General features: G+C 35.5%; 1 protein-coding gene across 4 annotated transcripts in view; it reads right to left on the bottom strand.

Moving 5' to 3' along the window:
* Positions 1–1531: 1531 nt before the first annotated feature.
* Hipk (Homeodomain interacting protein kinase) overlaps positions 1532–13896 on the bottom strand; it is a 255376-nt gene continuing 243011 nt past the window's right edge. For all 4 annotated transcript variants that reach the window (XM_067787562.1, XM_067787565.1, XM_067787564.1 and 1 more), the window contains exons 13-14: positions 4538–4696; positions 1532–4416 (exon numbers count right to left, since the gene is read on the bottom strand). In XM_067787562.1, coding sequence (XP_067643663.1) covers positions 4556–4696 — 141 coding nt within the window. In that variant the 3' untranslated portion in view covers positions 1532–4416; positions 4538–4555. The remainder of the gene's footprint in view (positions 4417–4537; positions 4697–13896) is intronic.

Genomic DNA, 13896 nt, shown 5'->3' with positions numbered 1-13896 from the left:
CAAGTTCGAAATTTTGAGTTGCAAAAATGCAAAATTTTAAAATCGGGCTTTTAATAATATTTACAAATTAAACAAAACATGTGTTTGAAAATTCAAAAACTGAGAAATGCATAATTTAAACAAAATGGAAAAAGCAACAACTATTGTTTAGGGGGATGGCAATACAAAATTCACCTTCCTTTTCTTCTTGTGGGATGTAGCTGTGGTGGCGATGATGGTGGTTGTGATATGGCGCTTTGATGTTGGTGGCGGTTGAAGCTTGTGGCGGTGGCTCCTGGGGCTTTATTTCTACTATTATAGTGGCCGTATAGACATTGCATATAACTTTGGTTCACAGCCAGCAAATAAGGCTGTTAACACTTCACTTCACCTACAACTTAGTAGTCCAGATTCATCAAGAGTTATGTACCATAGAAAAAGTTATTATTGTTCAAAGAGGATTCTTATACTGATTTTCACGCAATAATTGCCTCTTTTCCGTTACCACACCTCACCAAATCAACACAATAATATTATGCAGTGAAACTATTTCTTTTAATATATTAGATATCTTTAAAGGAGACTTTACAAAGTTTTTGTGTCACACACGGGATTGATAAAGAAAGTGGAACTTCAAAAGCGAAAACAGAATTCCGGTATACAAAAATTCGTACTCCAGCAATTTGCTTTTAAATCAAATTAAAGAAAAAAGATTCCGAATATTAAGCAGAAAAACTCAAGTACGAAAAAAAGGGTTGCATATTTCTTTTGATAGAAAATAATATTGAATCGAACTTCAAGTAAATAGGTGAACAAATTAAAAGATTAGAGTTTGGCAATTAAGAAAAATTGGGAGAAATTACTTATAAAAGCTGGTCGAGTGCAAAAAATGCTAACGTTGTCTAAGAAGAGTATTCAATTTAATTAGCTGCCAGTGAAATCATATATACATGATGAGTTCGACATGACCACATTTTATTAGAATTTAAAAATTTGGCTTACCTCATTAAAACGTAAACAAAGTTGATTCTGAAAATCAATTCATTTCTGAAACTAAATTAAAATTAATAGTTGGATCAATATACAGTCAGTACTAGCAGCAGTGGTTACAACAACAACAATGAATGGAATATTTTCAATAATAATTGTTGTAACACTAAAAGAAATGTAAATTAAAACCCATTATTATATTTACATAGCTATGTTATAAAGAGTAATATTAAAAAGTAATTGTATTTATAAATATATGTTTCCTATGTATGTATTATAAAAAAAATATGCTTTTCTTATGTATTATAGTAAAAATTTAATTTTAAGCTTTATAACTTAAATTGTTAGATTTGTGCAATATGCACGAAAACCTCAGTTAATTTAAAAGAAAATAACAGCAAACCGCTTAATTTATACAAAATTTGCTAAGAGTGATTAAATTTTAGATACATGGGAAAAAGTACGAATTTTGCAGTTCCTTTTAACATAGGCAAGCCAAAAGATAACTGTAAAATATGTATCCTTATTTTTTTCTGGCTAAAATCTAATAATAATGGCTTAATTTTTCTTTGTTATTTTTTTTTTTAATATTAACTTTTAATGAATTATTAGTACCCTGTGAAAGTGAGTGTGCAACTTGAAAATTTTCTTTTTTACCTCCAGTCATTAATGCTCAAACTTTCGTATGCCAATTATACATGCGAGCCCATTCTACAAATATTTGGCAGAAAAAAAATTTTTTTTTGGAAAATCATTGCATTATTAGCTAAATTTCTAATATAAACTATACCTTCTAACAACAAAGGTATTTTAATTAATTTGCTTATATTTTGTTAACAAAAAATATATATACAGTTCTGGCTAGTTTTGGTTATTATATTAGGGGGTTGGTGGTTGTGTTGGTGTTGTTGGTTGCGAGTGTATATAAGTTACATACGTACATACTTATTCTATGCACATACTATTTTAGTGTTATATAGTTTAGCCCCTTATTCATTTTACCCTTAAAATACATTGTTACAATAATCACTTATTATTTGCTTTGTTTTTTTTTTTGTTTTCACTTACAAAATTATTATGCTGTTGTAGTAAAACTTATTTTTCAGTGTAACAAAATATCAAATTGGTATAATGCGCATATTATAATGATAATAATAATATGTAATATGTACTAAGAAAATTTGTTACAAAAGCAATAAAGATGAAATTGTGATAGCAATATGTATTATATGCACGTATATTATTTTCTTTTTGTTCTTCTAAATATGTGACCCGGTCTATGAAAAGGTGGCTTATGACTCAAAAAAGAAATTGCGAGAAACAACTGTTAACAGCTCTTTTTTTTTAGTCATAAGCCACCTTTTCATAGACCGGGTCACATATATTGCAAGCAATAGTGATTCATATGTATATATATATTGTACTTGTATGATAATAAGGAATCGTTTAGCCAATTCGTGCATAATCGACCAATGGTTGCTGTCGCAAATTTTTTAAAAATTTATGTTTGAGCTCCAAAAATGGAACGCGAAAATTTTTCAAATGATAAAGACAGCTTTTTATGAATAAAAACTTACAGAGCTAATTTCAATCGTTTTAAAGCAAAAAAATATTATTAAAATAATAATAAAAAAAAATGCATGTCCCTTATTGTAAAGCTAACAATTTCAAATATTCAATAATAAAATTTGAAAAAAAAAAAAATCGTTACTTTTCGTACTCATTTTTATTGAAAAATCGAACAGGAAATTGCTTTATCAAAGTGATTTATTTTTATTATTTATCACATAGCATTCTGCACTTTAAGAAACTAGCTCCAGTTTTGTAGTTTTATTGCTGCGAGTATGCTCTTAAAATTTGTTTTCTATATCTATAATAGTTGTTGTATTGTTACAAAACATAAAATTAAAAACTATACTAATCGTAGATAAGCTTGAAATTTTTCATTAATGTTTATCACTTTCTTTAACAGAATTACGTTATAAGAGAAATCCAGTTGGACAAACCTTCAAGTCGATTGCAACCACTGCTCGATTTGTTATTGGAATTACCCAAATGTATGTACGCATGTGAGTTGAAAATGAATGACGCGTTTAATGAGCATTGTTTTTTATTATTGCTCTATAAAATGTGTACATATTTCCAATATAGCGATGGGTGAGCGCGCACTTGTGCTAAGTGCCTATTTGACCAAAACTGAGTTAACTAAGCTTTCCGAAACTTCAGTATCATGCCTACCTAGTGTGCATTTTTTGTAAGCGAGTTATCAATAATGACGCCTCAGAAGCCAGTGTTCGCCTAAATATCAATCGCCTCTAAAAGACAAAATACGCTTTCCTGAAAATCTTGAAATTTGTCACTTATCACAAGTGTGCGCTCACCCATCGATATAATCTTTTTATGAAATAATTTCTTTACAATTTATTAAAGTTTGCAGCTAACATATTTTGTATACAAAAATTGCATACGAACAAACTCTTCGATATTTTGCTATTTACTTTTATTCATCTAAATTATAATAAAAAACACTAATACCATATTTGTTGCAGTTATAAATTTGTACATACATACATGTACGTAAGTATTTCCACGAAAGTGGGTGTGTTTGTTTGTTGTCTCTTTGTTATAATAAGTTAAAGTGACTGTTTAATTCTATATATTAATATATAGCTATATTATGTAGTTGCAGGAATAACATATATATTCCATATTCACATAAATTAATTAATCAGCATATCCTTATTGAAATTTGTTTACAATTTTTTCATTCAAAACTACAAATATAAGTATATACAAATTACTGAATGATATTCATTATCTTTCATTTGTTATGAGTGTGAATTTTACAATGCTTATATTATTTACTAATATTTTTGTCCTAATAGCTAATACTATTTAACATTTAGCAATACGCTTTCCAACTGTTTTCCTTTTTTTTTTGTTAATTAAAATTGTTCATTAGAAAAAATATTTCTTGTTGTTACATTTCCTAGAAGTTCGTCCAGTATTGCTGCTGGTAACGTTGTTGTATGTGTTGTTGCAGCAAAACGATGAGCAGCAGCTGCTGTTATGCCTGTTTGCTTTCGTTGCAATATATTGTTATTGTTGTTGTTAGTATTGTAATTCATAGTTTGTTGCATAAGCATAAACCACCAGCGTGTAAAACATAAATTGCGATTATTCTTTGCTGCTGCCGCCCAAGTATCTGTGTTAGCGTCACTCATTGTTGCGGCATTTGTTGTTGTAGTAGATGCTACTAAATTCAAGTCGCGCTGTTTTTGTTGTTGTTCGTTTTCTTGTGTTTGTTGTAGCAGCGACATTTGAAATTGCCGCTGTGAAGCATCTGTGTTACCGTTGTAAATAAAGTTCCCTTTACTGCTTTTGGTTTTCTTAATAGTTCTGCTGTTGTTGTTTTGGCTGCTGCCCACAAAATCAGTTAAAAACGATCTACATTGCGTACGTCATATAAAAATATACAAAAAATTTAGTTTAGTAAAGAGCAATTAATTGCTGGATATAAAATAATTTTAATAAAATAAAACTTATTCATTTCGTTTGTTTGACTCACTCGAGTGTTTAAACCAGTTTACTCTCCACCGTACCATATGTTTGTCGGTGCATAATGTGCATGCTTGCTGGCAGCAACTTGTGCTGGACTCAATGGACCAAATTGGCTGTATTGGGTGGGAAAATGTATATGGGCAGGTAATGGATGTGATGGTATAACCTGTTACGATAGAAAAGCAGAGTTAGACAATCTACGAAAAAATAGTGATAACAGTTATTCTAAAAGTATACATGGAGCTTAAAACCTGATGTATATCGGAACGATTTTCCGTCATCCCTTGTCAAATTTGGTTTCAAGAACCGGTTTCGGCGTTGTGCCATCATCAGTGTCATTTCGTGATGATGGCACAACACGGAAACCGGTTTGTATCGCAACCAAATTTGACAAGGGATGACGGAAAATCGTTCCAATATACATCATTTATCCACCCTGTCGGAAAATCAACAATACAAAATAAGCTTAAAACCTATGTGATTCCATCTGGCCTTTTAGTATTTGCGAAAATTCTATATGATCGTCTTTCATAATTCGAAGGAATAGATAGGGAATTCGCGCAGAAACTAGAGATTAAACATTCGTACTTACTTACTTAATTGGTGCTTAACCGTTTAAACGGTTATGGCCGCCCAACAAGGCGCACTAGACCCCTTTACTTTAAAATGAGATAGTTTTCTTAGCAATTCACAAAGTTACAATTCATGCGTCTCCCATGTTCAATCCAAAGTTATCGCTATACAATCTTACTTCGAAAATTGAAGTTCGAAATTAAAGTTTTCTTAATGCTGGAGCTCGAGAAGTTTAACATAAACTGCATTTTTATACTCAGCTGAGCAGAGCTCACAGAGTATATTAATTTTGTTCGCATAATGGTAATCCGTAACCGCATAAACTAATCGAGATAGATATAAAGATATAAACTTCTATATATACAAATGAAAAATTGGCGAAAAAAGAAATTAATTTAGCCATGTTCGCCCCCCCCCCCCCCCCCCCCCCCCGTCCGCAAACACGATAACTTGAGTAAATTTTAAGGTATCTTAAAGAAATTTGGTATGTAAGTTCCTGGGCACTCATCTCAGATCGCTATTTAAAATGAACGAAATCGGACTAAAATCACGCCCACTTTTTCGATATGGAAAATTTCGAAAAATTAAAAAAGTGCAATAATTCATTACCAAAGACGGACAAAGCGAAGAAACTTGGTAGATGGGTTGACCTTATGACGCAGAATAGAAAATTAGTAAAATAATGGGCGTGGCACCGCCCACTTTTAAAAGAAGGTAATTTAAAAGTTTTTTGGCAGTCGTTGAAGATATCATGATGAAATTTGGCAGGAATGTTACTCCCATTACTATATGTGTTCTAAATAGGTTAGGTTAGGTTGCAAGGGCTGAGCTGGACACTATGGTAACAGCTCACTACTTAGGTCACCAATGGGCCCATTGTAATACCCTATATGGTCTCAAAGAGGAACCCTACCCTGCCTAAAGCGGGTCTAACCACCTCGTGGAAATTATAAATTTTGCTAGAGCCTTTACTTCATAGCTAGAGACCTCAGCGAGGTCATGTAGAAAAGGTTTACCAAGGATGGCTAACCTACGCCTACTAAGCGCTGGACAATGACAGAGAAGGTGCTGGACACTCTCTTCCTCTTCTGTACATCTGCAGCTGCGACAATAGTCGAAGGTCGTTGCCCCCATTCTAGCACCATGCGTGCCTATTAAGCAATGCGCTGTTAGAACCCTTATCAGGGACGATAGAACTGATTTGTTTAAAATCAGAAGCGCTCCTGTACGCCCCTTGTCATATGAGGGCCAGGTTTGCCTGGATGTCTCACACGATGATATGGCTGACCATAGTCCATTTGCAATTTTTATAGTGCTTGTGTTCACACGAAGCCTGAAAGTGGCCATGGGTATACCTACCGAATCATTTCCCGAAAGGATATGGTCGGTGGTGCCTCTTCTGGCTAGATCGTCTGCTCTGCAATTGCCTTCAATATCCCTGTGCCCAGGTACCCATATAAGGCTGATACTGAAGTACTGAGCCATCTCGTTAAGAGATCTGCCGCATTCAGTGACCGACTTTGCGTTGTCGACGAATGAGTCCAGGGCCTTTAATGCGGCCTGGCTGTCTGAGAAAATAAACACCCGTTTACCATCCTTAGGCATAGACCCGAGATGGTTCACAGCCCTGTGTATTGCCAGCATTTCCGCTTGGTAAACACTACAGTGATCTGGTAGGCGAAACGAGACCTCTAGACCCAGATCCGGCGAAAAGAGGCCTGTTTAGAACCATCCGTGAATATTTTGATGGCACCCGGTACCGTATGTTGTCTGGTATTCCAGTCCTGTCGCGATGGTATATATATACTATAGTTTTTAACGAAGACGTTCTTTGGCGTGCAGTAGTCAGTGCGCACCGGTATTGGGACTGGGGCGTTCGTGCCCAGGATTGTTGCGTGTCCACTAGACCCATTTGACCAGAGACTGTTTCCCTTATGCGTAGAGCGGCGATGACCGCTATTTCCTTCTCCACCAGGTCAAGAGGTGGAAGGTATAGCATTGTGTCGAGTGCTTCAGATGGAGTGGAGCCGAGAGCGCCGGTGATGCAGAGCTCCGAACTCCGATGCACCTTTTGAAGCGTTTTAAGATAGGTAGTTTTAGCTAGTGCAGGCAACCAGACCAAGGCACCATAAAATAAGATTTAGCAAAATCGGATGACGAACACGCCCACTTAAAAAAAAAATTTTTTTTTAAGTCAAATTTTAACAAAAAATTGAATATTTTTACAGTATATAAGTAAATTATGTCAACATTCAACTCCAGTAATGATATGGTGCAACAAAATACAAAAATAAAAGAAAATTCCAAAACGGACGTGGCTCCGCCCTTTTTCATTTAATTTCTAGAATACTTTTAATGCCGTAAGTCAAACAAAAATTTACCAATCCTTGTGAAATTTGGTAGGGGCATAGCTTTTATGCTGGTTTCTGTTTCTGTAAAAATGGGCGAATCGGTTGAAGCCACGCCCAGTTTTTATACGCGGTCGACCGTCTGTCTTTTCTCTTGGTCGTTAACGCGATAACTTGAGCAAAAATCGATATATCTTTATGACCCTATTACCGTTTACAACTCAACTCCGGTTGGGTTGAAATTGCGCAATTTGGTATTACAGATTACAACTCAATTTGTCAAAAAAATGTCGGTTGAGTTGTCTAGTCTAACAACTTTTTGTGGCATTACCGTTTACAACCTTGTGTTAGTGTAGTTGTCAAAGACGTCAAAATCTTACAACTGATTACTAGCAGTTGTCTCATACTATTTTGCAGTTGTTTTGAAAAAATGTAACGTTCCAGAAGACGGTTCACCACCTAATTTTTAACAAAAATTTTCAAAGTTGGTATCAAAAGACGCCTTTCGACCTCCGATTTAAGAATCCGGAAACAAAAATTAAAAATTTAATTTCTATCATATCATTTCAGTTCAAATTTCATTTGGTTATAGTTTGCCAGATTTTTGTACACACTAATGCGGAAAGGCGTTGGACCTATCCAGGGTTATTTTTACAAATCGCGGCTAAAGGCCGCCAACACAGAAAGATCATATTTCGGACCCTCTCGGGCCATTTTGTGGGTTTTTGTAAATATTTTGCACAGAAATAAAATTTTTAATTTCCGCTTTCGAATCCTAAGAACGGAGATCGAAACGCGTCTTTTGAATGATGCACGGGCTCATAAAACGTTACAAAAAAACAAAAAATTTAAAGTCAACAATTTTGTGCACATTTATAGAAAAAACAACGTTTAAACGAAGGATTACATTGAATAACTTTTTGACTTTATTGAGCGACATTCCGAAGTTGGAAGAGGCTGGCCGCAGTTCGGATGCAGCCAAAATAGGCGAACGTGAGTCCCATTGATACTAATCACTACTCCTGAGAATCCTGTTTTAGAGTAAAATACAATTTTTGCTGTTTGGATTTTAATCCACTTCGCCCAAATATGCTCCTCAATAATATCTAAAACCAGTCCAATACCAAAATCATTTCCACAGCATTTTTGATAGCTGCCATCAGCAAGGAATCTGAGAGTGGCGCATAATATTAAAATAGCCTTCCCCCGAAAGCGTTTGCGGATATGGTCCTTAATTTTGTTTAGTAATGAGTAAAATGCTTCCTTTCGAATCTGCAAAATAACTTAATTTGAAGCTCATAATTTGCCACTTAAACAGTTTCTTACTTGGTGCTTGGTAGTTCCAAGGGATTGGAATGATCACGCGAATTTTTTCCGTATTCGCGACACGTTAACCACCAACATTTTCGCCATTATAAATTAGATTCCATATCATATAATATCTTTTTTTTTGGTTTGGGTTTGTTGGCCAGAGACTTTGTCTCCACACGCCAGGTTTTTCCTCCTGCTTTATGGTTTGCGTTTAGTTTCTGCACGAGAATGCAGACTTTGATGATTGGATTCCTTTTATTGTAATTTTGTTGCTACACGACCGTGTAGATATATTTCCATTTATTTTAGCTGAACAAATGGTTGTAAATAATGTTGCCATATTTCATTTAGATGGTGTCTTATTTTATTTTTTTTGTGCGTCAATTCGAGTATTTTTATTTATTATTATAATTTTTTTTTCAGTTATGTTTTTGCGAGATTAGGATGGGTATATGGAATGCGGTGGACGGTACTAGCATCTTTGGTAAACCAATGTTTTGCAGGTGATATCCGTGTTTGATAATAGTACAAATGTTTTTTCCGTTTTTCTTTTCAATTTTTAAACAGTTTGGTTCAGAAAGTTATATTTGCTTTGGTAAAAAGTCTGCAAGATGAGTGATCTTATTTGGATCAAACCCTGAAAACTTGTTCAAAGCTGTAAAAATCTTTAAACCTGTCGAGCGTATTCTAGAAGTCTACCCTCAAAGGTTTTGTGGATATAGTTGTTGATGTGTCCACATGCACATACGTTAGAATCTGTTATGTCGACTTTATGTAAGTAAGCACCGCGGAAAGAACGTGGAGAAAAGGAATTTGGTTTTTTTTTTTTAATAATTTTAATGATCTTAAACGAGCTCTAGGCCACAGATAAAATGAAATACACACAGGTTTTTTTTTTTTTTTTTTTTTTTTTTAATAATATCCGTCATTTCTATTGGTCGTCGTCGATTGCTAGGATGTCAAAGCGGTTGGGCCTGTCCGCGAAGTACGTTTCCAGAGTTTCACGCCTAGACATTTTTGAGACGTTTTTTACCATTTATGGTTTGTTCTTTCTGCCATGCTAAGCATTTTGCCTTGTCAGTTGAAATATGTTCTGTGCTTGCACAGAGAATACATTTTTTGACGCACGGATCTTCGTCACATTCCGGGAGGCCGCAGTTGATGCACCTCTCTTTGGATTTGCAGGAATTTTTAGTGTGGCCAAGCCTGCGCATTTTAGGCATTGGCGCAGGAGACGAATATAAAAATCGACTGGGAGTCTTACGTGGTCTAAAACTATCACGTTTGGTATGTCTTTACCAATGAAACCTAGCTTAACTGTTTTTGTACTTGTCAGGGTGTTGTCGTCATGGTTTTTCCGCATAAACCGCCTAACCGAATTGATTGGCACTGACGATTGTGCATGAAGTTTTATTTCATTGTCATCGTAATTTGTAGGAATGCCCCTAACTACTCCGTAGGTTTCGAAGGCTGATCTAGGCACAAATGCTTTCAGGTTGTTTTTTTCACCTTAGCGTTTAAAAGAAAATGATTGGCTGCGGCTGCGCTTTTGAACAGAATTTTGTATAGAGTCTTACCTAAGGCATAAATAAGGTCAATATCTCTTATTTTCATGTGCTTTAAAATGTTGAAAAGATTTAAGCCATTTGTCGTTTTTTCATTTGTCATTTCTGCACATGCAGATGAGTCGACAAGCACAAAATACGTACCTGTATACTCAGGTGGGTATAAAATGGTTTCCGCGGTTGTACTTCCCTGTTCTGCGCATGAATGTGTATTTGTGTTTTCGTTTTGTCTAGGTCCGTTGTTCGTGTCACCTATGTCTGTATCTGCACATTTTGGTTTTATATTTTGTGTACCGTTATTAATGGTGGCAGCCCTCGTGTCAGTTCTTTTCTCTTCTAGCTTCTTCCTAACCTCACTATTTTTTTCGTTGGATGCTAAGGAGGCTTTTACTGAAGTAAAATCCTGCATCTTAACGATTCTGATCATCTTTGGTTCCCTTTCCATTTTTTTGATTAGTTTTTGTATTTACCGATACAAAATTGTCTTTTCCCGGTGACGCCGTCGTTTTGGAAAACGAGGACGCCGCTTCGGGTTTGCTTTTTCTTGAGTTAAAATTTAGCATAATGGAAAAGGGGCCAAGTAAATGATATCCTAGTCTACCAGCTAAGCACAGTTTGGGTTGGGCCAAACAGATAACTCACCTGAGGTTGGTTTACATGAAATTATGATGCAATTAATACTTAAAAGTGGCGATATAAATTTGTTTTTTGTTGTTTTAAATTACTTTACTTTCCTTTTTTTTTTTGCTTCGTGCACTTTTGTGCTATTTTAGCACAGTAATTGCCACAGGGCCTTAGTTATTTTACTTTTTTACGCTTATATGCAGCTTGCTCAAAATTTTATATATATTTTTTTCTACTTTAAACTTTTGGAACGGCACTCTTATTGCTTTTTTGTTTTTTTTTGTTTGACCACTTTGTTTTTAGCTCACAACAGACACGTCCACTCACATTTGGGGTTAGGGAAGGAATGAATGTCATATATCTTTTTTTTTTTTTTGTTTAAAATTTGTTGGCCAGAGAGTATGTCTCCACACGCCAGGTATTTTCCCTTGTTTGGTAAATCTGCGATTTGATTAACTACACGAAAGTGTAGAATTACGCTTATATTTGCTAATTTGTGACCTTTCTCGTTTGTTGTCAAGGTATTTTTCGGGAAATTCTGCTTGCTACACGAGCGTGTACGTAATGTGTTTATATATCCAAATATGAACTAATGTGCTTGCTAGCGTGTTCGTTCCAATCCATTGTGAACAATGTGCCAAAAGCCAAGGCTGGTGATGCCATATTGTGGTTCAGTAGTATATCGTATTTCTTGTAGTGCATTTAATTTTTATTTTTATCCTTTTTCTTTTTTTTGATTGTTTATTTGATATTATTGGGATTAAGGGGATACATGGGAGTAGGTGATGCTCGGTGTCAGCACCTTAGGAGCCTCAATGGTCTAAATAGATATATGCGAAACATCTTTTGATGTTAAATTTAGGTATTTTGTTTATTTTAGAAGGTTAATTTAGCTTTCGTATAGAACTCTGCCAGTTGAGTTATTCTTTCCGGGTCAAACCCCCGAAAAATCTGCTCAAAGGCGGTGTAGTTGTTGAAGATGTTAAAGCCTCCTCGGACGTGTTCAAGGAGTCTGCATTTAAAAGTTTTGTGGGTGTAATTGCTTGTCTCCCCACATTCACATAAGTCAGAATCAAGAATGTTAACTTTGTGCACTGTCATAGGTGCTCCCAACGAGAATTCTATTTAAGGCCTTGATTTGTTTTGGGTTTAGGTTGCATTTTCGAAACCATGTTTTGTTTGGTTTGTTCGGAAAGAGTTTGGTGAAAAGAATTTGTTTGTCTGTCGCGTAGTTTAGTACATCTTCGTACCATTTGTCCATGATTTGGTTTTTCATGAGTCTAAGGGTTTCTTCTTTGGAAAGGTTGACTATTATTGTATTATCACAGTTTAGTGCATTTTTTGCAAGGGTGTCGGCTTTTTCATTCCCTTTCATAGCTTTGTGACTGGGAGTCCATATTACATCAACTTTATCAAAATTGTTGTCACTTATTAGTTCGTGGATTTTTAAGATATAGTAGTTTTGTGTGCGATCTTTGGAGAGGAGTTGGCAAGCACCTAGACTGCCTGTGAAAATTGCAACATCGCTATAGTTCTTATCCTTGGCCTGCCGCAGTGCCATATAAACCGCAACTATTTCTCCGAAACATGATGAGGATTTGAGGTTTAGTTTGAAAGTAAATTCGGTATTGTCTGTGTGGTTGTATATTCCACAGCCAGTTGCAGTGGTACCTACAGACGCATCTGTGAAAAAAATTTTGTAGTTGAGGCTTGTGTATTCGTTAAGAAAACTGGCATACATTGATTGTATAATAATGGGGTTTAGGTTGGACTTTTTGTCTGGTAGGGTTGATGTAATTACTTTTAGGTTTGGCGAGGATACGGATGAGTCCACTGTTTGAAATCTGTCAAGAATTGTTTGAACTCTTTATATATCTGGGCGTAGCTAGATTTGGCATTTGGGTTGTTGACTAGCGTTTGCATGAAATTGAAGTCCATGCTAATGTTGTTTGTTATTTCTTTGGCAGTGAGCCATTTGCCTCTTTCTTTGGGTGGGAGTTCGTTAGATAGTGCGTATATCAAAGGCACTGGGGTTGCTGGGGTGAGGCCTAAACATCTCCGAAGAAAGCTGTTTTGGTATGTTTGTACTTTTTTGTTTGTTGTTTTAGCGCAATGTGAAGTGGATGATCTACAATATTCAATTTTACTGCGTACTATGGATTTGTAGAAGTTTAGAGCAACTTGTGGGTGTAGTCCCGATTTAATGGATGTAATAGATTTGAACAGGTTTGAGTTTTTCCTAGATTGGTTTATTATGTCTTTATAGTGCTCGTTGACCGCTAGTGACGCACTGATGTGCCTACCCAGGAATTTAATGTTTCGTACCTGCTGCAGGGATCTGTTTTGATAAGTGATATCGAAGTTTGAGTTGTTACTTTGGTTTAAAGCCATAACCTTTGTTTTGTCGGGATTGAATAACAAATTGAGTTGTTGACATAGATTAGAGAAGTGGGTGAGTTTGGTTTGTAGGTTTGCTGCGGTCTGTTGCAGGTTTTTGTGCGATGACATAAGGATAAAATCGTCCGCAAATTGGTACAATTTTGTGTTTGCGTCCTCAATAATGTGCAAGTTTTTTGTATCGAGATTAAACAGACAGGGGGAAAGGCAGCTTCCTTGTGGGAGTCCATCGTTTGTCATTATTGTTTCTTTTCCTAGTTGTAAGCTTCTGCAGGCTAGGAAGTTTGTGATCCAACTGATGTAGTGTTCCTCTAGGTTTGTATTTTCTAAAATGCTTTTGAGGCGTTTGATGCTCACACAGTTGTACTCATTACTAATGTCCGTCGAACAGATAAGGACTTTGAGACCCTGGTCTTTAAGAACTGCGGCTTCATGTAATAGGTAGTTGATATATACTGTTGCTGTTTTTTTTCCTATAGGCGAAAGAGTGATTGGGAAGAATTTGATTTGCTTCTATGAACTTGGAGATTCTATCCTTGATGCATAGG

This window comes from Eurosta solidaginis, chromosome 5 (genome assembly GCF_040869045.1).
Source record: "Eurosta solidaginis isolate ZX-2024a chromosome 5, ASM4086904v1, whole genome shotgun sequence".
Lineage (NCBI taxonomy): Eukaryota > Metazoa > Arthropoda > Insecta > Diptera > Tephritidae > Eurosta > Eurosta solidaginis.
Note: the sequence above shows the minus strand (reverse complement) of the source record. Positions and strands in the feature narration are given on the sequence as shown.